The sequence below is a fragment of the Amaranthus tricolor genome, chromosome 8, assembly GCF_026212465.1.
Source record: "Amaranthus tricolor cultivar Red isolate AtriRed21 chromosome 8, ASM2621246v1, whole genome shotgun sequence".
NCBI classification, from domain to species: domain Eukaryota; kingdom Viridiplantae; phylum Streptophyta; class Magnoliopsida; order Caryophyllales; family Amaranthaceae; genus Amaranthus; species Amaranthus tricolor.
The window spans coordinates 23,855,235-23,881,174 of record NC_080054.1 but is presented as its reverse complement, the minus strand read 5'-3'; the positions used below and the strand labels follow the sequence as shown (position 1 = coordinate 23,881,174).

Here is a 25,940-nt window from a genome sequence, read left to right as displayed (position 1 = left end):
CTATCCCAGATGCCACGTCGTGGTATGCTATCATACGCTTTCTCCAAGTCAATGAACACTATATGCAGATCTTTCTTACGTTCCCTATATTTCTCCATCAGCCTCCTCAAAACATGAATTGCCTTAATGATTGACCTTCCCAGCATAAAACCGAATTGGTTCTTTCTACTCACAGTTTCCTGTCTAATTTTCCTCTTTATCACTCTTTCCCACAATTTCATTGTGTGGCTTAGAAGTTTGATACCTCTATAATTCCCGCATACTTGCGCATCGCTTTTGTTTTTAAACAGGGGTATTAGTGTGGTATTCCTCCATTCTTCTGGCATCTTATGTGTCCTCAAAATAATATTAAAGAGGTTTGTCAGCCAACGAATGCCCTCTTCTCCTAAACCCCTCCACACTTCAATCTTTTTGAGAGCTTCTCTTACTTCTCTTGTGGTATTATCACTCGTTGACCCATATTCCAGTGGTTTTCGGACGTCAGAAATCTAATTATCCACCTCCTTTGGCCCCCTAGACTCATTGAGTAGCTGAGAGAAATACTGGAGCCATCTGGTTTTGATATCCTCTTATCTCAGGAGGACTTGTCCTCTCTCATCCTTGATGTATTTCATTGCCTTTAAGTCTTGACGCTGCCTGCACCTAGTCCTTGCCAACTTAAAAATCTGCTTCTCCCTCATCTTTTACTCTTCTTTTGATATTTAATTTGAAGGACGCTCGACCACTTAATTTCTTATTTTAGAATTGATAAGTCCTATGAGGATGTGTGGTCTCACAGTGAGACGTTATTGCTAGGGATGCAAACGGGGCGGGGCGGGGATTGGAATTCCCATCCCCATCCCCATCTGTTAATGCAATACCCATCTCCGTCCCCGTCCCCATCCCCGCGGTGGGTATAATTTTTTTCCCCGTCCCCTTCCTGATGGGTTTGTACCTAAAATCATCCCCGCCCCACCACCCATCTGGGTATCCATCCCTGTCTAATACCCATTTTTTCCGCCCCACCACCCGTCAAATCCCCGCTTAATACCCATCTATGCCACATATTTATATTCAATCATTTGGGCCATAAAACCCATAATACATATCCAAACTCCAAAGTCTCAAACAAACACACATCCAAAGTCTCAAATAAACCGGGGTTTCCCAAAATTTGAAAAAAATTTTTGAAAATAAATTTAGGATTTTCCAAAATTTGTACATATCTTGAGGCGGGGCGGGGCGGGGCGGGGATGGGGCGGGTATCACCTAAAACCCATCCCCATCCCCATCCCCGCGGTGGGTATGAATTTTATACCCGTACCCGCCCCATGACCATCAAACCGCGGGGCGGGGATGGGGCGGGTCTCCTATTAGACCCGCCCCGCCTGCATCCCTAGTTATTGCATGTTAGAATATGTAATATATTTTGGGGTCTTAATCAGCAGCTTAAGCTTTTGGTTGAGTTGGATCTTTGACATTGTATCATAAGCTAGCGTGACAAGAGGTCATGGGTTCGAGTGTCGTGCAAGGGGTCGTGTTGCCTCGACTATAACCATCAACATAAGTTTTTGGTTGAGTTGGTTCTTTGATATTGGAAGACTTGCTTTTTCTTTTTACATATGAGATCTAGTTCTGATGGCCCTACGATTGGACACCTTTCACATCTTAAAACTGCCTTGGATTTTGTGCAAAACTTTTGGGAAAATTTGGAAAAAAAAAGATTTTTTAATAACTTTAATCAAAAAATAAGCTTCGGCCAAATTTTATTCCCAAAATAAGCGTCTTTGGCCCCAAAACTAGGGTCGGTACGTAATCGCTGTTACTAACAGCGACATATGGGTTGACTGGTCAACTATAAAGTCGTTGTTACTAACAGCGACCTTATACGTGCCTAAATACCGAACCAAAGGTGAAATGAGGAAGGAGGAAGAAGACTGCTGTATTTAGGCACGCATAAGGTCGTTGTTGCTAACAACGACTTTATAGTTGACCAGTCAACCCATATGTCGCTGTTAGTAACAGTAACTTTACCTTTGACTAAATTTTTTGACCATTTCTTTATACTTGCTTAGTAACAGCGATTACATACCGAGCCTAGCTTTGGGCCAAAGACGCTTATTTTGAGAATAAAGTTTGACAAAAGCTTATTTTTTGATTAAAATTATTAAAAATCTTATTTTTTTCAAATTTTCAACTTTTGGATGGTGAATGGCAAATGAGGGTAATAGAGATGAAGTTGACAACATTTTGATTCTATTTTAAGTCTTAGTGATAGATTAGTAGACTAGTATGGCCATTGGCCAATGACTCTACAGTACAGTTCAACCCTATGGAATTTGTTAATCAAATTTCAATGGTTATGCTTTAGTAATTAGTAAAGAAAAAGTAATGTATTTGATGAGATAGTCTAAATAATTAACGATAATTTGTAATATTGACATATCATTTTTATGTAGAATAATTAATAGGGTAAATCTATTAGTATTTTGATTTATTTTTTTATTTTATTTACTTTTTTAATATTTATTTTATTTTTTTATAATAATTTACAAATCACAATAATTAATTAGATACTCTGTTGACTGCGACGGCGTGGAAGTGATTAGTTGAATATTGACTGCAATTGCCAATAACAATCCATGTCCCCACATGACAATTTTTTCCAACACCACTTCACCTTAAATTTCTTACATTTATATCCCACCACGTATCTTTTCAAGAAGTCGTTACCGTCTATCACAATTCCCAATACTAACTAGATGGTGAACGATCGAGGCTTATTTTAGTCGGAGAATATATATTATTTCTTATTAAAAAAAGTTGAATTTACTACCAAATCGATCGATTGGGTAAATCAAATTAGATTTAATAAGTCACTAAGTTATTATTATTTTATTCTTATTGTACTAAAAACTGAAATTTGCTTTTGTTAAATTTTTTAGAAAAGTTATTTTTATTACACCTTCTAGTTCAGAGTAATTGTTTCATTTGACTTTTTAATACTGTTCATTGATTACCCTTATTTGATTTGTCAAAATATAGATGTCAAAATATAGTCAAGTGAGATAATCTTATTTGATTATCTTAATGTAAAAGATATTGAAGATTGAATTGATATATTAAATATAATATAAAAATCAAATAAGACAACTGATCGAGATGAATTCAAGATAGTATAACATTAGGCCAAAAACAACATATTTAGTCATAGTTGGATAATATTAATACAAATAACAAAAAATACTCAAAAAAATTGATAAAAATCTAAAAAATTTACCATAACTTAATACAATGAATTTTAATCGGACTAGATTTTTAAGTCAGATTAAAATTTGATGTCTATTAGTAAGATAGCTAGCTCACCATATTAGGTAGCTAACCATAACCCCCCTCCCACCAAGGCCACTAGCCCACCATAACCCAAAAATAGATTTTCCTTATTACATTACAATTTTGTTTCGTTCAAAATCAACTGGTCAATCAAGTTAATAAAATCAATTAATCAAATCAGTCATTATAATTAGCTATCAACTACCAGCTATCAACCGTTTATTAAAACAGCCTTGATATCTCCCACTAAGATAGCTCACTATATTAGGCACCTAACCATATCACCCCCTCTACCAAAACCACCATAAACCAAAAAATGGGTTTTCCTTATCACATTTTACCCTTCATTATCATCTCACTATTCTCCTTCCTACCTTATATGATCACAGCCCAACAACCTTACTCTCCCAGCAACTGCCGCAGAAACACATCATCCTCTCTTGGGTATTACTGCAATGGTGTAAACACAACCTGCAAATCATATCTCATTTACAGAACCCAACCTCCTTACAACACAATCTCTTCCATAGCTACCCTTTTATCAGCCAACCCCACCCACATATCTGCCATCAATAAGAACATTCCAGAAGATTTCACCATAGCCACAAATACTAAGGTCATAATCCCCATAACCTGTTCTTGTGCAGGCAAATTTTATCAAACAAACACAACCCATACTGTTAAACCTTATGAAAATTACTATGTTATAGCTCGAAACATCTTTGAAGGCTTAACTACTTGTCATGCTATCCGAACTCAAAAAATTAGCCCATTTGTTGTTAATATTTTTGCTAATGAAAAGCTTTTGATCCCTTTAAGGTGTGCTTGTCCTAGTAGGACACAAGTTAAGCAGGGGATCAGGTATCTTTTGAGCTATCCTGTTGAGCCTGGTGATGTAATTGGGCTTATTGCTACTAGTTTTGGTGCGGATGTGGGACAAACACTTGTTGCTAATGAGAAAACCGAGCAGGATTCTTTGATTCTTGGTTTTACGACTGTTCTTGTTCCGTTACAGAATCCTCTAAATGGGTCTGGAATGTTGTATCCTGCTTATGTTGCACCTTCACCGTCTTCTCCTCCATCGATCCTCCCTAAGGAGACACCATCATCAAGTAGAAGTTCGAGCAAGAAATGGGGTTTTTTCGGGTTTGGGGTGGTTGTTGGGGGTGTAGTTGTTGTTGTAGGAATGGTTCTGGTCTTTATGTTGGGTTTAAGGAAGAAAACTGATCCAATTGTGCCTTCACCAAGATTTGAAGCACAAGAAAAGGCGATAGTGACTCAGACGGATCAAGCGAAAGAGACAAAATCGTTGGAGTTTCTTGGGAGTTTATCTAGAATTGGTTCATTAAAAGTATACAGTTTTGAAGAATTGCAAGGTGCAACAGGGAATTTCAGCTCTGATAATTGGATTAAAGGATCAGTATATAAGGGAAAATTTAATGGTGATTTGATTGCAATTAAAAAAATGCAAGGGGATGTTAGTAAAGAGATTAATGTATTTAACAAGATTCATCATTTTAACCTCATCAAACTATTGGGTGTTTGTTATGATGATGGGGTTTGGTACTTTGTTTATGAATATGCAGGTAATGTGTCCATTTTTCCGTAACGGTTTTTAATTTTTCATCGAGCTCTAATACCATATAAATTTGTTATTGGGCTTATACACAACAAAGAGTTGACTGTAAATAAACCTAATGAGACTCTATTCTAAAACTAATTGGTGATAGGAGGAGTTGCCCATCAAGTTTATATATTAGTCAACTTCTCTCTAATTTTTCAATGTGATATTACATGTGGGTTATTTTTTTAACAGGTAACGGACCTTTGAGTAATTGGATCTACCAAGAAAACCCGAGTAAGAAAACCTTGAGTTGGGGGAAACGAATGCAGGTGGCTTGCGATGTTGCCACCGGATTACACTATCTCCATAGCTATACAAGCCCACCACACGTGCACAAAGATATAAGAAGCTGTAACATTCTTCTGAACCATGATTTCAGAGCAAAAATTTCTAAATTTGGGTACTCAAGACCTATAAAAGGAAATGAATTAGGTGATTTTACATTAACTAAGCATATTGTAGGGACAAAGGGCTATTTAGCACCAGAGTATTTAGAGAATGGAGTTGTTTCTCCTATGCTTGATGTTTATGCTTTCGGTGTTGTTCTGTTAGAAATTCTAACAGGAAAAGATGTGGGTTGCCTGTATGAAGGTGTTAATGCTCATTTGTTAGAGATCATAGAGCCTGTGTTGACGATAAAGGATGGAAGTTTACGATTGAATGAAGTTATGGATTCGTCTCTTGGGGACGATTACCCTAAAGACATTGCGATTGCTATGATCGAGTTAGTTGATCGTTGTTTGAAGAAAGATGCAGGAAGTCGGCCTACAATGGATGAAATTGTTCAATTATTGTTAAGAAATGAGACAGTCTCCTTTGTATGTGAATCCAGTAGCTCTACTAGTATGTTTAGTATTTGATTTTATTTAGAAAAATTTATGTAATAATTGCTTTGTGATGTCTTATGTATTTGTGTTTTGTTATGTGTATGTATCCTGTATCCAGCCATTAGCATTATTTTCTATGGAATACCACATAGTCTCCGATATCTATGATGTTAATCTGGAGGGTAATATTATCAGTATGTATAATGTATATGTAAACACATTAGTGGTTGTATTAAGGGTAGTCTTATAATTACATAACTCAAAGGTTTGGTATATATACTTTGAGTTCATTGATGAAACATCCCAAGGATCATTTCCTATATGGTATAGACATTTTCTATGTTTTTTTTTCTGTATAGAACCGGATACAATTAATTAAAAACTAAATAAGAATTATGTGTCTTTAGAAAGAATATGTTGGATTTTGGGGTTTGTCTTTACTATCTTGCCAATCTTGCAATAAGACCACCCTAAATCTCTTTTTTCTTGCACAAGTAACAAGGGTTAAGAGGGCTCAGAATAGTTTTTCGGGGACCTTCTCAGATGCAAAGTCAGTAAGTATCCAAATGTTTGCTTAATAAACCATTGTCCAAGTAGTGCACAGTGGCTCTTAAGCTTACCTTAGAGAGTTAATATTAAGGCTTATTTGTGGCGTGAAGCCTAAGTAATGTTAACAAACTATTGTTTGTCTTATAGGATAAATGTGTTCATCAATGTAAGAATGATTGAATACTGTTTTAATAAAGTTCATCCTCAATAAATATTGCTTGAAAATCAATAAATATTTGAGAGCAAACTGCTTAAGGTAATTAATCACAAATGTACATGGTACGTGGTGTTGTAATAGGGTATTTATATCCTTTCATTTGATATTCTTAGGAATGTCTCAAATATCCGTGTGTCGTTATCGGCACCATCCTTGTAAAGTCAACTACAACCCATAACGTGACAACTTATTTGTCTACCATCCATAACCGTTATCAATTAGTGTCTCGACTCTAATTTAACAACCCTCATCCAGACGCATATAATTCGCTCCGATCCATAAATAATAAATGGTTGGAATTCTAACAATGGATACTAAAATCTAACCAAACATATAAAGCTTATTATTATAGAACACTTTTACATAAACATTCCAACAAAGCACCATGGATTTAACCATGGGAGCATAGATCTAGACGACGAAAATTACATGACAAAAAGTGCAAAGAAAATCAAAGCCAAACAAATTAAACTAGCATAATACAAAAGTAATGCAATAATAAACTAATTAAAAATAGTAATAACCCATTTAGTCATTCTAATCATATCTTTTTCTTGCCGGACCCTGACTTTAAGCGGGATGCTGGGTTGATGACCATAACCATGATCATATCTTCTTCTCTGCAACAACATATTCTCCATTAAAACCCTTTTCTTGTGCTTCATAGTAGATTTGATTAGGCACAAAAGGATTGAGTTTAGCTCCTCCAAAAATGAAGTACAGAATTGCACCAATTAGTACAATAACAGACACTCCTAAAACCAACCCAAAGCAGAAAAACAGCCATCGATTGCTCGAAACCTCTGTATTCTGCAATGGTAATATTGCGGCTGTCATACGAGAAACTTCCATCGGAGAAACATTAATATTAGTTGGTGGGTTTTGTAATGGAACTATGAGGGCTGTGAAAGGGTGGTCTTGGGCTATGATTATGTAAGGGAACAAGTACAATATTGTGAAAACTAAGGGTAGAATGAGTAATTTTGGAGAAGCCATTTAGGAGTATTTGTTTTGTAAAGTGGGATTTTTGAGTTAGGTGAATACTTAATAGGGAAAGGATTGTATGAACAAATCTATATATAGTAATAGTTGGTTTTATTTTGATATTGGAAATGTTGTCAACATAGACAATCAGAAATTTCTTAAAGGCCAAATAAGAGATTGGATTTTATGTAGGAAACTTACACGAAGTTGCTAGCTTGAAAGTGACACTAATGTTTGAGCTATTTATCTTGTCTAGATGATAACGCTTATTGGGCGTAAATTTAAGTCGTATATTTGTATTAGAAAATAATTTAAAAAATAAATTGTACTTTATTTTTATATTTTGTTTTACTCTACAAAGTTGATTGTGAAAATTTAGTTTATATTTTTATATTTATTAAAAATGATTATTTTTTTAATAGATGAAAGATGGTTAGTCACTATACAATTGTCAATTATAAGTTTTTGAATACCTATACAATACTAAATTGTCATGGTGTTTTGTACTTTTAATTATACATAAACTATTTATTATAGATATAGATATTTCCTATGGCGATTTAGATATTATTATCTGTATTTTTAAACTTTTTAATTATTTCATTGGCCCTTTAAATTCATTTTTGGTGCACATACACCCTAAAAATTTACTAGAGATCACCTATCTTGAGGTGCTCCCAAGTACCCAACATGTTTACTTGTTGAGTTCTTATAAACAAATGAACTCCCTTGAGTAACATTACTGATATATTATTCAAATAATTGCTATTTTATACTTGAACTCGTTAATATCAACAATATCAGTAGTGTTCTTATTCATCGATATTAAAATGAGATAACTCACAATTTAATTAAAATAATAGTTCATATTTGATCTTTGTGCGCTATTCTATATTAGACGAATATATAAGGTTTATATTTTTAATCACTTAAAATATACTTAATTTAATTTATATGATAGCTATACTTTTAAATTTTTTATGCTATTAAAATCATTATTTTTATGTTTAATATTATTAATTAATTGTTTATAAAAAAATTTTATAATAAATTAAAATTATTAAAAATAATTAAACCTGATTCCTGTATAGTACTCCCTCCGAACCAATTTAGTTGTCCCATTTTCTTATTTGGCAAAGTCTTTTTAGTTGTCCCATTTCTATTTTTGTCAATCTTTTTTTACCTAAATATCCTTAGTTTACACAAGTAATTACGAATATACCCCCATATACCTTACTTACCCAACTACCCTTCACTACCTACCTTTCACTATTTACCCTATACTACTTACCCTTTTTAATGGATCTCACACCATCCTTAATAACCGTGTCCAAGCAAATGGGACATCTAAATTGATTCGGAACGAGTATTATTTAGATGCCAACCAAAGAGACAACAAATATTATCGACCATCACTTTTGGGAAAAAGAACAAAACCTCACTAGTCAATTTTTAAAGCTTTGATAGTTACGTTTATTTTTTTTACGTTGCCTCGAATCCATCCTAATTTTTGATGCAAAAAGCTAAAATACGTAGCATTTGAAAACGGAGGTATAAACTTGGAATTATAGAAAAATAATAGGTATTGTTTGGTAAATGATTTTAAATTGGTCAAAAAGTCAAATTAATATTTGATAAATGACTTTGTTGGTTGATCAAAAAGCAACCAAAATGAAAATGTCAGTTTTATTAGTTTTTTTCAACGGTTTGTTAGTTCATTTTTTTTCTCAACAATCACTACTTAATTTAATCAAATATCTTTCTATACAACTTGCTTATCTAACTGGCAACTAGTTTAAACGCCAACAAAAACAACATTTTCGGCTAATCCCACAAGCCAACCAAAAAGCCAATAATCAATAATCATTTGTCAAACGACCCCATAACTAGTTTTTTGGAGTGTAAGATAGGATGAGAAGGATAAGTCTAGAGGACCATAGACAATAATGACAATCAAACTCCACGGAGAAAAGTTAAAGAAAGAAAATATGGTTGAATAATAAACGTAAAACTTCTTCATCGCTTAAAAGTTAAAACTATTGCATTCATTAATTAGAAAAATAAACCTAATTATAGGCTTACAAAGTCATCAAACGTTAACTATAAAAAAATAATTCTAGATAAATTAGTGAACATAATTCTACAAAGTCTTATATTTCTAACAACTAATTTAATGGATCAACACGATTCCACAAACTTCTATATTTTTAGCAATTAACTAAAATAACTAACTCATAACTAATAACTATTTTAGTTTTAAATTAAATCTCAACAAACTCATAACTTTAGGAAAAAAAAAAAGTAAAAGTAGTACATGTAATATGCTTCAATGAGTACAAATGAGTATTATTACAAGATTCGTCGTTTAGTGGACAAAATTAGGTTTCAAGGACACCCTCATGTCATAGAAACGAACAGCCCTTTAAAGCCACGAAGAGCTAGTAAGTTTCCTACGTAAAATCCAAATTTTAAGAAATTTCTCGCTGTCTATTATAAAACATAAAATCAAGTCAAATCAATACTTTATTACTTCTGTTCTTTTAAATTTGCACCAGAGCTTTACCTTATTACTTTTGTTTTTTTAAATTTGCACCATATAAGAGTGAGCATTATGAGTCATATAGTGCGACGAACAGAGTATATATTTATGATCATTCCTTGTCCCTCTTTTTATCACACCCTCTTCATCTCACTGATCAACAACTTAATATATTTCTCGGCCATTTAAAGCATCTGAGTTAATTATGGCTTCGTCTAAATTTCTTTTGGTCATATACATCGCGATGTTATACATGTTACCTTACATAATCACAGCCGAGCAGGAACAACAGCCATTCACAGCCCTAGTTGTTCCATTACAAAACTTACCTAAAAATGGGTCTGAGGATGCTATTATGGCAACACTCTTACTATCAATGCATAATAATGGTAGCATAATGAGCAAAAAATGGGTGTATTTTAGTTTTGGGGTGCTCTTAGGAGGTGCCTTAGCTATAATTATTGGAGCCATTCTTTTCTTTTTCTTTGGAAGGAAGAAAATTAGTGAATCATTACCTTATTTTGACGCACAAGAAAAGAGTTTTCATGGGGATCATGTGCTTGAAGTGAAGAAGATATAAGGTTGATTCCAATTTCCAAGCCTAGCTTTATCATGGAGTCTAAATGCAAGTCTTTGTTTTTGTTGTTATTTATGTTAATTAATTGAATGTTTACATTTTGTGAAGGTTAATTATTGAACTTTTTTTAGTTCATTAATTAATCTAATATGTGTATTGATGCCTTTAAATTAATTATTATGTTTGGATTCGTGTGTTTTGATTAAGAAAAGTAGTAAAGTGTGAAAGGGGCATTGTTTGTGTAAAAAGAATGTTTTTGCATAGTATCCCTTAATTTCTTTTTTGATCGAAAAAGTTTTCCAACCTACAAGATTCAAAAGCAACACCGTGATATTATCCTTCAACACTAAAATGGAAATGGTATAAGATTGCTTGTGTTTTGAGGATCATGACCGTAGAATACTACCAAGAAATACATAGTATATATCCAAATGTGAAGTCATCATCAAAAGGTCAAGAATTTTCACAACATATTTGGAATGAGATAAGATAAGACTACCTGAGTGTGGCAACAACTCAAAAAAATAATGCAATGGAGCCAAGTCTTTCATGTTAGAGTATATAGCATATTCTGGAGCCTCAACCATTAGCTTAAGCTTTTGGTTAAAATGGTTCCTTGACACTTCGTGGTAAATTCAAAGCTGAAGACTAATTAAACAGACATTAGGAGAAAACTAATAGAGTCAATAAGAATAATATTATCACCGGTAAGAAACATGATAATTTTCACCAAGTGTTGTGAGAGAAGCTAAAAGTGAAGATTATGAAAAACCTTGTATACCAATGGCGATGAGCTTGTTTGAAGACATGGAGAAGCTTGTTGAGCTTGCAAATATTATGAGGATAAGTGGTGATACAAAACTTTTATCAAATGATCCATACTTTAATGAAGGATGAAAAGAAGTATTTTTTGACGAGGCTTTAACATTTTGTATAATTATCGTTCATGTAACCATAAAATAAATGCAACTCGTCTTGCATGAGACCGTCTCATCGTGAGACGATTCATGTAATAACCCATTTTTTTAATTGATTACTTTAAGATCATAGGTAATCGTTTTAAAATTATAAGTAATCATTCTAAGACTATAAAAAATAATTATATTAAATTATAAATAATCATTTTAACGTTATAAGTAATCATTCTAAGAATATAAAAAGTAATTATATTAAAATTGAATTCTTTAAAAGTTATATATAACTGATCATTTAATTGATCACTTCATATATAATAGATCACTTTAAGGTTTAAATTGGTCACTTTAACGTTGAAATTGAGGACTTAAAATAATTGATCCATTTCAGGTTATAAACTTGTAAGTAGAAATTGATCATTTTAACAGCAGATCTCCTATGAGACGTCTGTATAGTGCGACTACTCACAGGTCCAGCCCATAATTTGAAGTTGCCATTTTAAAGCTTGAATAGGACATTTTGGACCTTGAAATAGGCATTTAAGTCTTGGATTTGACAAACTTTAAACCATTGAAATATATTCCAAGTTTTGAAATAGATATTCTACAGTTGGAGTAGGTAAGTAAAATATAAAATTAAAGGCTGGAGTAGGGGTTTTGAAAATTAGAATTGGCATTTTAAGTGATGGAATGAGTGTTTTAAGAGTTGAAGTCGATAGCTAAAAAATCAAATTGAGCTTCTGAAGAAAGAAGATTGACGCTTGGAGTAGGTGTTTTGAGTGTTAGATTTCACTTTTTAAGTCTTAAAATGGGTGTTTTAATGTTTGATTCGGCAAGTATAAAATTTTTTAGTCGCACGCGTGTTGGAGGCCGCATACAAGTTTTTGTGTCACTTTAATTTTCAAATTGTTCACTTTTAGGTCAAAATTGAAATTTTATTGTCAAAATTAATATTTTTAAGATCAAAATTAAATTTTTATTTTCTAATTTTTGAATTTTGGGCTATTTTTATTTTTCAATTTTTAGCTTTTGGGTCGGCCTATATGAACGGCCTCAATATGAGACCCTCAATCACAAGTTTTTGCAATAAAATAAATCAAGTACATTAAGAACAGTTTTTATAAGCATGGTCCAATCCGCTATCAATTATCAACCAAAATAAAAACTAAAGCTCCCAAGTCCCAACTGTAGCTAGACCCTAAGCAATCTTTCAGTCTGGTCCTAGTCTCCTACTACTGGATAGCATGTACACACATTTAACCTCTGACCAATTCTACTTTGCTAAGGAAAACACAACATTAAATCATTTTATGCAAGATGATAATCATATATCATCAATCATACAAGACCATTAAGGAAGACTAGCAAGAAACTATTCTCCTTAATCATGATTATAATGCCACATAATTATTGGTTGGTGGAGAGCTCGTCAATCATCATTCCAGTTTACACAGATCTTGATTTATTCCTGAAATAAGACATGAACCATTTATTGGACACCATGAACTTAGCCCGTTTTCATACAGCTTGGAGTTTGATAATGTCAACCAATAAATATTTGCACGATGCACATCTTGCTTTTTAATGGAATCTCTACCTAATGCTATATTCTTTTGCCTTCCTGATTTGAACAAACATTATGATCATTTTCTAAACCCGAAATACCTTCTAAACCCGAATCTCTAAACCCGAATTCTGATTATACATTCCAGCCAAAACAATCATACGATTTCAGTATAAACAGCAAATTAAGATGTCTGCTTATGCTGTCATCGGGGCTGTTGCAGGGATTGTCGTTCTACTGGTAATCGTAGTTACAATTTACTGCACATTCTCAGGAAAAGCGAAGAAACAAGCAGACATTCTACCCACTGAGACATTTGAAGCATACGAGAATCCTATATGGAAGAAAACAGAGGTTGAACATCGAGAATCTTTAGAAAGCCTAGCTGACATAGCTCAATCGATGAAAGTGTTCAATTTCATCGAGTTGCAATATGCAACAGATGACTTCAGCTCTGGTTCACGAATTTATGGCTCGGTTTATCGGGGTAAAATAAATGGTGATCTAACTGCCATTAAAAAGATGAAAGGGGATGTGTCTAAGGAAATTAGTTCCCTGGCAAAGATCAATCATTTCAACCTTCTTCGTGTTCTAGGTGTTTGTTTCAATGATGGGCACTGGTACCTCGTACACGAGTATGCATCGAATGGGCGTCTCAGCGACTGGATTTTCAGCAGTAATACTAATCAGAAGTTTTTAAGTTGGACACAAAGGATGCAGATCGTGTTAGACGTTGCTAGAGGGCTTAATTACATCCATAGCTATAACAGTCCTCCTTATGTCTACAAGGATGTGAAGAGCAGAAAAATTCTGCTTGACAGTGATTTTCGAGGAAAAATCAGTAAATTCAGTCCAGCAAGCGCGGGAGAAGGACAGAAAGGTCAAAGTGTGACTGAACAAGTTTATGTTTCACCAGAGTACCGAGAGAAAGGTGAACTCTCGCCAAAACTAGATGTCTATGCATTTGGGATACTAATGCTAGAGGTGGTCACAGGAGAAAAGGCTGTTGATCTGTATGGAAGGCTTGATGGGAATATTTTAGAGGTTTTTGTGGGTGTATTTGATGAAACAAAAGGAAAGGATCGGCTGAGAAGCCTGATTGATCCTTCGTTAAAAGGAAATTATCCTTCTGAACCTGCTATTTCTTTAGCTAGATTGATAGAGGTTTGTCTAAATAGAGATCCATCAAGTAGGCCAGATATGGAAGAAAATATAAGGTCCCTATCCAAAGTTTTGAGCATGTCAATGACCTGGGAATCATCATTGTAAATTCAAAACAAGTCAGTTTTCGGGAGCTTTTACTGAGTCGCATCAACTGAGAAAGGGCAGACTGCAGATGAATCCTGCACCGCAACCCCCCCCCCCCCCAATCTCTCGTAGACACGTTCAAGTCTTTAACGGCTAATAACCAAATTAGAATTAATGAACTTACATTATTCTTGTAATCCCTGGCAGTCGAGATTTCTAATGTCAATCTAACAGCCTGATGTTACGCAGATGTTCAAATGCAATTTTTCTGTACAACGACAAGAGTTTAGCAACTGAATAAGATTAACAAGTAGCTAAGTACTGTTATAAATTTTGCAATCTGATAGATATGATTAATACAGAAGGCCTTTCTTATTCAGAGTATCTCGAGCTAAATAATGTCAATGTGATCATGTCGATTATACATGATGATACAAGCAGTGCTTGTTAACGTTTTATTACATGTCACGTGACCATTCTTACATGCTTAAGGATCAGTTGCATATCATTAAACTAAATCCCTCCAGAATTCATCAGCTTTTCCCACCAATTAATACTAGTAATATGTTAAGACATCTAATCACAAACCATTAGTTCATTAATCAATACTATATTAATAAGAACAACCGGTCTCCTGAGAAACCGTCTCTTTGAGAGACATCTCTCATGCCCAACCCATTAAAGCTTAATTAAACTAAAAGATGATAATGGGCAGACCAAATTAGGGATGGTCTCTCAAAGAGACCGTCTCACACAAGAATTTGCGTGATAAGAATAGTACTTTAGCCGGACATCGTAAAATTGTGAATGTAACAGTTAAGGAAATTGATGATAATTAGGTTGATTTAGAAATGAAGAACATTGAAGGCCAATTGAGAAATTCAAAAAATTGGTGACAAAAACACATGAAGTTGGAAGGTGGGAAAATCCTTCTAAAAAATTCACTTAAAGACTATGAAACCCACTCTCGCTAAATAAACTTGAGCAGAAGGATTGCAAAAAGAAACCTCTCTCTATTAACCCTTTCTTTTAAAAGGTCTCAAACCCTCAATTTGTGCTTCTCTCAGCTGAACCAAGAGCAAACGGTATTCATACCCCATAAAATAAACCAGATTTATTTCTCACTTCATGCAAAAGAGGGGTGCTGTTCATTCGAGAATCTAAAGTGATCGTTCGAGCACTGAAGATAGAATGAGGCAGAATCTGCTAGAGATGGCTGCTCGTCCGAGGACAAGTGCTCGTTCAAGCATGCTGCAGTGGGGGCATCAATACTTAGACAAATGGCAGCTGCAGCACTCAAAACCTACCAGAGTAATACCATTCACCTACACTGCCTCACTTACCTCAGAGCTACTAGCAACATCAAACTTGCATCCATACATACAAATACAGACCCTCACTCACCTTACAACATAACAAGTTCTTGGAATCAAAATTAATCATGTTTTGGAATTAATTATCTGCGCAACTTGAAAGCAACAGAACAGAGGGAGAAATTATGAGAAAAAAAAAAAAAAGAGCATCCAGAAACTAAAGCAAAATCAACAGATACAGATACAAGATTTGGAGGATTGAGGATCAGATTGATTACCTGGAAATCCAGGGAGATGCTGGAAATAGAAAAAATAGCACTTCAATGCAACTAAGTGCTGAAAATATGATCCAAAGATACATATGATAACCCACCAACTAGCACTAATTAAAAGTACTCAGAATACTGCCACTATATAACTTGTGTATAATTAAAAGATCAGCAGAGCTGACATTGAACATCTGACTAGCTGAAGGAAGTGGAAGGATGTGATCCCCCTCCTTACAAGTCTCTTCAACAATAGAAGCTTCTCTTAGTCTCCCTTCCTTCCATAGACCTTTGACAAGCAACGACTTTGTCTCACGATCTGGAAGCAAACCAGCGTTCCTAATGTCTTCTAAAAGTCTCAATGCAAGAGTAGCTCTTCCACACTTGCAATAGGCACGAACAAGGGTCTTATACATAAAAGCATCTGAATGTACACCACACTTTCTAAGCATCTCAAATATATTTTGTATGGTTCTGAAATCACCCTGAACTGCAAAATGATGCATCAAACCAGAATATGTCTGAGCATCAGGGTGAATTCCAACATTAGACATCTGCTTGACCGTATCAATGGCATCGTTATCTCTCCCACACTTCAGCAACGTTCGTAAGAGAGAGGAATATAAAAGCACGTAATCAAAATCCGATAATTGATTACAGAGCACTTTCACATCATGGAAAACCTTCAAAGCAGCATCTCCTTCCTTGAAAAGGCCATAGAAATCAATAATTTGTCTGACTGTGCTGATTGCCAACTTAAATCCTTCATTCTTCAGTTTTAACAATAAATCATCAACTAAATCAACCCTCCCATGGCTTGCTACTTTGGTGATAATCCCTGTGTAAGTGTGAATATCATGCATGAATCCAGGTTGCTTAGTAACCCAGCAGAAAAACTGCCAGGCTGTTTGAGGCGATTTAAAGTGTCTAACCATCTTGCAGACCAAGCGGCTAGTCCAGATAAGTTTAGCTTCTTCTAAAGCAGATATGTCATCATCTCTCCAGTGTCGTAATGCATGTACTAAAGCACTCGGGTCCAACCATGGCTTCAACTGAACACTACTAACATCAGATTCACTGCTGCAGTCATCGCAGTCTTCTTCATCGTTACCGTTATTGAGCTCCACACTTAACTCTATGTTCTGAATCCTATAATCAGGAACCATCTCTTTAAAAACTTCATCACCCTCTTCCAAAACACCTGCCTCATACATATGTTGCAATGACAACAAAGTAGATCTTGGAGGCAGTAATCCTTCCGTCTTCATTTCTTTAAGAAGCTTCTTCACATCCTCAAACTTCTGAAACTTCACAAATGCCTCTATTAGAACTGAATACTGCCGTAGAGTACGCTTAAACCTCATTCGTGGCAAAATATCGAAAACCTCTTTTGCATTTTCTACTTTCCCAGAGTTAATAAGGTGCTCAACTACTATAGTAAATGTCCTAGAGTTTGGAATAGTTCCTTCTTGCATTATGTTCTGAAATGTCTGAACAGCTTCCAAGTCCTTGCCCATTTTTACATAAAGATCCATGACAATGTTATTATATTCAATACATGGGCGTTTACGACGAGCACGAAGCTCATCCCTCACAGTAAGTACCAACTCAATATCACCAGCAATAGCATACCACCGCATTTGATCCATACAACTAACACGTCGAACCTTTGGGAATTCTCCACCATTTATAGCATCAACAAGCTTTTTCAGCTGTCGAATACGACCGGACTTAGCAAAAACTTTGGCAATTGCATAAAGGGTATGTTGGGTATGAGAAAATTCAGGCACCCTTTTAAGAACTTCAACAAATGACAGAGCTGATTCAGGGGAAGGGGCAGAACGAATTGCATTAGTGACTACAAATGAATCTAAATTTGGATGTTCTAACAAAGGGTCAAGTGAATCAAGTGATCCAGATCGAAGACTTAAACGTATAGAGTCTATGAGTTTTGCTTGACAGAAATACTGCGACACTTGATTAGGGACAGTTTTCTGGGAAAAGCTGCGAGCTTGATGCGTTACACTAGAAAACAAATAATGTACATTGAACAAGGTTCTCCTAATCATTGAATCAAAAACTCCCATTACATGATATCTTAACAAGATTATAAGAATAAGTTCTAATAGGACAAATATCGAACACTTGGTGTGCATGAATTTTATGGATCAATTACATCACATAGAACGAGATGGGTATTTATAAACAATGGTATATTAGTGTTTACCTTCAGCAGAACATGAATGGAGATCAAACGACAAATTAAGAAGTAGAATTTGATAAATCAGTGATCCAAGATCGAGTGTTCATGAGCCATTGCTTTAATTCTTGAGAAACTCGGGTTTAATTCTTTTTTTCGCAAACCAGAATTTGTCACATGTTTAGTATAGGATAACAAATAAATGGTACAAAAGAGCAAGGGTGGCATCAATATGTAATGTTGGTCCAGAATATTAATTTTTATTTTTATTTTTGAGTTTTTGGGGCTGATTTTCATTATTATAAGGGGGATGAATTTAGTTTCTAGAAATCAGCAAGTTCATTGTATTTGCTAGAAGAATTTTGATATATGAACTCTAATTAATTCATGAATTCGTTGACCAACAAAGGGGATGTATTGACTGAAATAGGGGATGTATTTGAAAGCTTCTAGAATCTTGTATTCACCCTATATAAAGGAATGTTTTGTAATCAAAAAAATTCAGATTTTGTTTCATAATATAAATCTTGTGTTTTATGCATTGCTTTTTCTTCTTGTGTTTGTCCAAAGAAATAGTAATTTCAATTATCACTTTGAGTTTGTCTTAAGTGTTAATTCTTAGAGGAGATTGAGTGTGTCTTGTCTCTAGCCTAAAACCCAAATCATTGAGTTTACTTTTAAATCTAAGTGTTTTCTTCCTAATTACACTTACATCAATCAGATCAAGTTTTAAAGTTGAACAGTTATATACTTGTATGAAGAAATAAATTGAATCCGTTTTTTCAAACGTCTTCACTTAAGAAGTAATCCATTGTCCAACAACTTTTACTTGAGGTTGAAAAAAAATATATTTTCAAATTATTTAGTCGGAGTTTTTTTTATCTACTTTTTAAAAAATCGGTCAAAATCAACTTTACAAGTCAAAATTGTCAAAATTTACAATAATTAAGCCATGGCTTTTTAAATACATTTTATGACCAAGGCCGAATTTTAGAACAAAAGCATGAGGTTGGTAATATTTTAAAAAATGTTTTTAAGAAGGTTTAAATCTAAATCAATGCATTCACGTAACAAAACTTTAACCAACTTAACCAGAATTTTTTTAAAAATTGTTTAAGAAGTTCAAGCCTAGGTTAATACATTCACAAAGCAAAGCTTCAACTAACTTAACCAGCACATGTATTAGTATCTCTAAATATAAAATTATTATTTACATAAATTTAATGTTTTCAATTGACATCATTAACTACCTTAAATCCGCCTCAGTTTGTGGCACACCTACTAGATACTCACTTTTATCAATTTTAGGTTGTATAAGTTTCTTAGAGATGACTCATCATGTAGAAGTTCAGTTAACATTTTCAATTCCTTTTGTAGTATAAATATGAAATTCAAAATGAAATGAAAGGAAGAAAAATATCGATTAATATGCGTATTTTCGTACCTTTTGTTATAATGATACACAAATAGTACATAATTTTGCAAAATATCGTCTAATTGATTTTTGAATTGTATACAACAAAATAATCACACAAAAAATATATCCGTGAAACCGAAAAATCATGTAGTAAAGAAATACTAATCTGATTCATATCTGTATGGCAATTGGCAAGAATTACGTATGTAAAATGGAGTATATATGTATCCTTAACAGGGTCGATAAAATGGAGTATATATGTATCCTTAACAGGGAAACGACCCGGTTAATCGTATATGATCAAGTGTTCTCCTCAGTCCATACTTGTTCACGGCTTGGTTACCTATTCGAAATCCTTCGCCATAGGCAGGTGAAGCATCCGACTCGATTTGGTGTTTGAAAAAGTCGCCAAGTTTCCTCTCGAACGGAGACCTTTTCCCTTTCTTCGAAGAGCTACTGCTAGATGAAGATGCTCCGGGATCCATTGGAGATGATGACGAAGAAGATGATGCCCCACTACTGCTGCTAGAACCTGCTACGATTTCAGATTCCAACCACATATGGGCTAATACTTGGCATATTCCTTCTTCAACATCGGGTCTTAGATTAGGGTAACCATTAAGCCGTAACCATGCGTGCATCATTTCATGGGCGAGTATCGATCCAGTCAACAACCTTGGAGAATAAATGTAAACTGTCAGTAACATAGAACGGTAGGGCGGTATTATGTTACTCGACTAAAAACGAGCCAAATTCTGCCTAGGTAAAAGTCATTACGACAACAGAAATGTTGTTCGTTTGTTGAGAAAATGTCTTCTTCACGGGTTTTGCAAAATAATTGTTACGCTTAGTACAGTTTACTACATAAATGAAAGGAAGAATGACGGAAATGGGATAATGAGTTCATTAAACAGCTAAATCACGAAATGTGTTTATACTTTACGGATTAGCAGAATATGCCACAAGCAATATTTTGCTCGAACCAGCTAATCTAAAATGGCGAGAATTGACATCCAATTGATGTCCAATGCCAATATGCAATCAGCAAATAAGATGATATAATACAATGCATACCAACAAAGAACAATGGATAAACAGTTTGAAGTCACGTTTCCTAGAAACTTGATTAATAAACAACACAATAGGAATACATGCAAAATCTATCGGTAGTGTTATTTCTTTTGAGATACTTAGCTCTCTGTTGCCAACTGAACATTATTACACATCGACCACTTACAAAAATGTTAAAAACGTACAGGGGTGGTTCTAGGCATATGCAAGGTGTCAAATCGTATAGGGTCCCACAAATTAAGGGGCCTCAAATATTAGTTGACGACTTGACATTAGTTTATAGTACAATTGACTTAGTCTAATTACTTTTCTTAGGCCTCAAAATTATGAAAATATAAAATAAACAGAGCTTTGTGTGTATTTTTGCTCCTCGGCCAACGTAAAGCATTTCATAGGAATTCCATTCAAACAAAAAACCACCAAAGCTTACATTTAGAAATTTTTTGATGAGTTTGGACAAACTCTAGCAAGTATAGATTCAAATAAAAAGATTTCACGTGAAAAACGAAAGCCCGAGATTTACTATATGGACAACGTTTTTGTGACAAAGAGTTATGTACCTGGGAAGGCCATAAAGAATCAAAATAGCTGTGACTTCGCACCGACGGATCAGTCTATACGGCTCAGTTATCATGTCCATAATTTTGTGCCCTCCTCCAATCCTTGGCCTTCTCAGAATCTGGTATTTGGAGACTGATAAAAGTAAGAACAAAAGACAAATACTCATTATTATACATGCACGATGAAAACACTATCTCACCGTGCGCACAGTCTGTTCTTCCGAGAGGCAGAGTCCTCTTGTCTCGGGTAGGTGATAATGGCCCTAGTAGAAACGAGTAAAGATGAGAAAAAAAAGTTGGGAAAACTGTGTTGAACAAAAACAAACGGAAAAGAACGATGCGATCTTTACTTGTTTTTCTCCTTCCATAGCTTCATTGAGCGCTTGCCTCTCCACAAGGAGTAACGGTACTTGCTGCTCAACTTTCATGTTCAACCCTTCGTAAAATTCTTGAATTTCTAAATAAAGAGGCTGGCATTCGTTAGTATCCACAATCGCCGAGTCCAAGCACTCCAGACATAGCTTCCGACCGTCATCAAGTACCAAATAATTTGTATCTCGTGGCTACACAAATGGTTAAAATTTCAGGTTAGCGGTTACTTGGTGGTTGAGTAAGATATTCAAATTGAACTCCATATAATACTTGAAATTGGAATGGATGTTTGTCTCAGCTTACTTCCATTCTTTCACAACTACAACATCTCGGAGTCTTATCATACTCATGGGAAGGGCAGTACTTTTGCATCCAGAAAGGATGTGCCCGATATTCAATAAGTCCAGCTGCATTTGTCGGAATCTGATTGTACAGAAACAAAGAGGGATATGATGAGCTATTGAAAGACAATAACTACATAATGTAATTAAAATTTGCGGAGCTTGACTTTAAAATGAGAGACATGTGTTTGAAGTTCCCCTATTGTGCATGTCTATTGTGTCGAGCCATATCAATCATACGATACTTTTTTTACAAGTGTATTTTTTTCTCAATAGAAAAATTTCAAAATAAGTGCAATAATTCCTTTAAGTTTTGTTTGGGAACTATAATTTCTTTGCAAATGGTGATTTGGCCCAATTCCAATGATTGGAAAGTAAGGGAACCGGATTTTGGAATGGGCTTGATCATGTGTAATCATTGAAAACTAAGGTATGTTATATTTTACAAGTATTAATGAATCCATGAAAAAATAATTTCGTGATGACGATGGACTCTATGAAACATAATTCGCTAGTTAGTTTGTCTTTTAGATTCGCGATATGTTCAAAATGGTTCAAAAAATTCCTAAAATTTACCATAATTTGGTTTTTTCGATTAGCTCAAACTGGTTTAATCATTTATCAGTAAGAAAACAACGGCTTCAAGCCTTCAACTAGTGATTTTTAAGTATGCTACACGCAAATATAGGAATATAAGAGTGAACTTTAGTACTACACTTCCATAAGAAAAATAATCATATCGGATAGGAACTGATACGTACAAAGTTTTGGCAGACATCACACCTTGGATGGTGCTGCTCCTTGTAGCATAATTTATGAAATGGTCGGTTCCTTGACATGGAGAACTGATGCAGGAAAAACAGATGGATACATGACACGGTGAGTATCAGAAACCGAGTTATCATAAAACATAAGAGAGAGAGATGTTCAACGTATGCAATAAACATCTCGAAAGATATAAACTTAAAAAAAAAAATTCAAACCTCATAATCAGTAATCGGCTCATTGCATGAATGGCAACGGAAGCATTCTGGGTGCCAAAACCCTCCCATACAACTCAAATAGCGTCCATGACCAATTTCAGCACCACAACCAGAGCATGTCCTGCCCACAAAACATAATTCACCAGCCATTCAGGTTTACCACGGGTTCACAATGCCTTGGAAGAAAAAATGATACCAAAGTTCAACTTTCAGAATGCATTGCCATTCCACTAGATATGATCCCATTGTGATGAGAAACAAGTTATCCCTTGCAAGAAAATTCTCATAGGTATACTTTAAAATTAAAATTACAAGGAAGATTTGAATTTAATTTTCAATAACAACAAATTAACAAGGACTTTTTGATACAGGTTCAAGTCATTTCTGAATTTGCGGTGGTCCTCAATGAAATAAACCTATTTAGGGAGAAGTTTCATTGTGCACGTTGTGCTCTAATTATATTGTATTAGTGGAAGGAACTAAATATGGGATCGATGCTTGAAGATGTGGAGGCCAGGTGTTATAAAGTAAGACAAGTATACGGAATGTCATTTTGGCATTGAGGATCATAGCAAAGGTTTTGTAAAGCAAGAAACATAAGGAACTTCTATTAACAGAGTGTTTCAAGCGCCTTGGTTGAATTTTTAACAATGAGATATTGATGATTTTAGCCATAGGACTCAGAGAAACGGGACTCAAATGGAGAGTTGTGATCGCAATATTATGCCTCAAACAAGAAGTTGCGATCGAGCTATTCCATAAAGGTTAAAAGAAAATATATACTAGAGTTTCATTAGACTAGCACTACTATGTGTCCTATATTGAGAGTTCATTACTTCATTGGGGAAAGCTGAGTTATGTACTTATGTATGTTAAGATAGATCACCTATGGAAGACCAAATGAGAGAAATTTGTTTGCAAAGGTTTGGTTCTAGCAAATTGCAAAGAAGAACAAAAGTGCATGATTTAGAAAAGTGGAAGGTTGGACATTTAAGGAGGTTAGAAGAGGGAAAAGTAGGTTGAAGATGACCTAAATAACAGCTGCATGAGTGAAGAATGATAAGAAGAATGAAAGTGAAGGAGCATATAAAAATCGAATTGAAAGAATGAGGGAGCATATATGTAATTGATCATTGAAATTGATTTTCTTATTGGTAGATTAGTATTAGATAGTTCTGAATCAAGTAATAATAGTTCGTAGTGGCAATTTCCCACCTTGAATTGTTTTGCTTTATGCAGTCAACTTCATATTGTGGGGATTAAGGCTTTGGCATTGATATTGACGTGGACGTTAGTGCATGAAAAGGATCAATACACCAAAAACAGAGCACAAAAAACCAGCACTTGAGAAAGATATACATTTGTGTTACGAGGCATCTACAAGCAGTGATTAATGCTCCTATAAGCCACCAATTTAATAATAGCTGGATATAAAACAAGTCTGCATAACAAAACTCAGACAGATGAAGGCTGCTCATAAGGGGTAGTACTAATGGTTAGTGCGTGTAACAAGGAAAGTCCCGGAAAGTAAACGGGTTTGAATACAGGTACAGCTTTATGAGCAGGATGGTAATGTTGAGAAAGATTTAAACCAGACAGAAGCTTGAACATTATGACATAAACGCACATCCTGCTTTTCCTCGGTGCTACCACCAGCTTTATATCAATAGATTGTTTTTTGTCTGTCAATACAGCCAATCCAGCTGGAGTGATTTGAACAGATTTAGCAATTGCTCCAGATTTGTGCTATGGTTTCTCATAGACAATGTAAGGATGTAGAGGAACAAAACAATCAGACATGGACCCTACCCGAATGACATTCATGTCAAATATGTCACAGGGAAATTAGTCATAATGATAGGACACGGTTAGCTTCTTCGTAAGCTACTTTGCTCGTGCTTTTACTGGGTTTTATGTTTCAGTTTTAGTGCTAGTATGGCTCGAGAAGGCCATTACTAGAAGGTAAGCCCCTCCCATACTAGTTTGTATCAAAATTTGTTTAGGGTAATTATATTCCTCTTTTATTTATTAAAAAAAAAAACCATTTTGTACATAGCCACAAGCGCTATAACACACGGAATACCATTGGTGTTAGAATTAGCTCCTCTCACCGAGTAAATAAATTATTTACCCAATTCTAACTAAGCAAATCATATTTAGTTCTTCCTAGATCTATGCAGTAAACATGGTTTCCTACCAGAGCATAACCATGTACAGGACTACAGGAGATAATGCCTAATTTGCACATGAGCACAGTCAAGTATACTCAAGAAGTAGAGTTAAGTAAGAAAATCCAGACATATTTGAAAAATAATATTGTTCAATGGAAAAGAAAAATAACCAAAGTGAACCTTGATGCATGGAAAAGGGTTACAAGAACAATATTTTTGTGCAACTACTCGAACAAAGTTGAAAAATATTCAGATATAAGACCTGTATCCATAAGAAAAGAACGGATAAGGCTGCCACATATTTCCACGATCGATTGGAGGAGGGAAATGAGGAGTTGGTTGTGGAGGCAGTTGAGGAAGCGGTTGTACAGGAAGACGAGGAGGAGTTTCGGGTGGTGTCTGAGCTGGAGAATCCATGTTTAAACTTTCTTGAAGAGCCTTAGCGAGTAGTTCATCTTCCTCCAGCTGACTATCGTGATCTAAAAGACAAATCAAGAAATATATCGTAATCTTCAGATGATTAAAACTACAATGAAGTTATAACAAACACTATAAATCTTGTTTAAGCCCCTGAAGTATACATGGTTTTACAATCAAGCACAAATAGAGATTAAACAACAGTATTAAAACCTTTTTCAACTTATTGAATCTAATTAGTAATTAAATCATATTTATGCAACAAAACTACCATAGTTAGGAATATACAACTTACCAATCACATGTTTCCCTTTTTGATCTTTTTCCCGCTGCCTCTCCTCTTCCTCTGCAAGGGAAAGTGCAATTGCATGATCAATATCTTCATTATTCTCATAATCCGATAATTCACCCTGCATATAATTTCCCCCATAGAAAATGTTAAACCATTAGAAGACTCCTAAAATTACGACTGTC

At 34.7% G+C, this 25,940-nt stretch overlaps 4 protein-coding genes across 11 annotated transcripts in view; 2 read left to right on the top strand and 2 right to left on the bottom strand.

Annotated features, from left to right (window-relative positions):
- Positions 1-3,577: 3,577 nt before the first annotated feature.
- LOC130820489 (lysM domain receptor-like kinase 4) lies at positions 3,578-5,928 on the top strand. Its single transcript, XM_057685888.1, has 2 exons — positions 3,578-4,898; positions 5,129-5,928. The coding sequence occupies exons 1-2, from the start codon at positions 3,629-3,631 to the stop codon at positions 5,794-5,796; spliced, it is 1,938 nt and encodes a 645-aa protein (XP_057541871.1). The 5' UTR covers positions 3,578-3,628; the 3' UTR covers positions 5,797-5,928.
- Positions 5,929-11,412: 5,484 nt separating this feature from the next.
- Positions 11,413-14,656, top strand: LOC130821669 (lysM domain receptor-like kinase 4). The gene is made up of 3 exons (XM_057687458.1): positions 11,413-11,479; positions 13,256-14,324; positions 14,605-14,656. The coding sequence occupies exons 1-3, from the start codon at positions 11,413-11,415 to the stop codon at positions 14,654-14,656; spliced, it is 1,188 nt and encodes a 395-aa protein (XP_057543441.1).
- Positions 12,599-18,453, bottom strand: LOC130820488 (pentatricopeptide repeat-containing protein At5g66631). 4 transcript variants are annotated; one of them, XR_009045218.1, is made up of 3 exons: positions 15,947-18,453; positions 14,540-14,623; positions 12,599-13,011 (listed from the first exon to the last, which is right to left on the bottom strand). XR_009045218.1 is itself a non-coding variant. In XM_057685887.1 (1 exon), exon 1 carries the CDS (start codon positions 18,088-18,090, stop codon positions 16,051-16,053), a length of 2,040 nt encoding a protein of 679 aa, XP_057541870.1. In that variant the 5' UTR covers positions 18,091-18,453; the 3' UTR covers positions 15,934-16,050. The 4 variants fall into 4 exon arrangements, 1 of the variants encoding a protein (XP_057541870.1); XR_009045217.1 differs by lacking the exon at positions 12,599-13,011 and adding an exon at positions 13,913-14,357; XR_009045216.1 differs by lacking the exon at positions 14,540-14,623 and having other exon boundaries at positions 12,602-13,011.
- A 1,083-nt stretch (positions 18,454-19,536) lies between these two features.
- Positions 19,537-25,940, bottom strand: part of LOC130820487 (protein DA1-related 1-like) — a 7,785-nt gene continuing 1,381 nt past the window's right edge. For 4 of the 5 annotated variants that reach the window (XM_057685881.1, XM_057685883.1, XM_057685882.1 and 1 more), the window contains 9 exons: positions 25,762-25,876; positions 25,312-25,528; positions 22,879-22,999; positions 22,657-22,740; positions 21,858-21,977; positions 21,533-21,745; positions 21,383-21,445; positions 21,183-21,301; positions 19,537-20,226 (listed from right to left, as the gene is read on the bottom strand). In XM_057685881.1, the coding sequence (XP_057541864.1) occupies positions 19,818-20,226; positions 21,183-21,301; positions 21,383-21,445; positions 21,533-21,745; positions 21,858-21,977; positions 22,657-22,740; positions 22,879-22,999; positions 25,312-25,528; positions 25,762-25,876 (1,461 nt within the window). In that variant the 3' untranslated portion in view covers positions 19,537-19,817. The remainder of the gene's footprint in view (positions 20,227-21,182; positions 21,302-21,382; positions 21,446-21,532; positions 21,746-21,857; positions 21,978-22,656; positions 22,741-22,878; positions 23,000-25,311; positions 25,529-25,761; positions 25,877-25,940) is intronic. The other variant, XM_057685886.1, reaches the window with a different exon arrangement.

Coding starts and splice junctions, on each gene's coding strand:
- LOC130820489 (XM_057685888.1), top strand. CDS start 3,629: ATGGGTTTTCCTTATCACATTTTACCCTTCATTATCATCTCACTATTC. Junction 4,899..5,128: donor CTTTGTTTATGAATATGCAG/GTAATGTGTCCA, acceptor TTTTTTTAACAG/GTAACGGACCTTTGAGTAAT.
- LOC130821669 (XM_057687458.1), top strand. CDS start 11,413: ATGGCGATGAGCTTGTTTGAAGACATGGAGAAGCTTGTTGAGCTTGCA. Junction 11,480..13,255: donor AAATATTATGAGGATAAGTG/GTGATACAAAAC, acceptor TATACATTCCAG/CCAAAACAATCATACGATTT. Junction 14,325..14,604: donor GATATGGAAGAAAATATAAG/GTCCCTATCCAA, acceptor GATGTTACGCAG/ATGTTCAAATGCAATTTTTC.
- LOC130820488 (XM_057685887.1), bottom strand. CDS start 18,090: ATGCACACCAAGTGTTCGATATTTGTCCTATTAGAACTTATTCTTATA.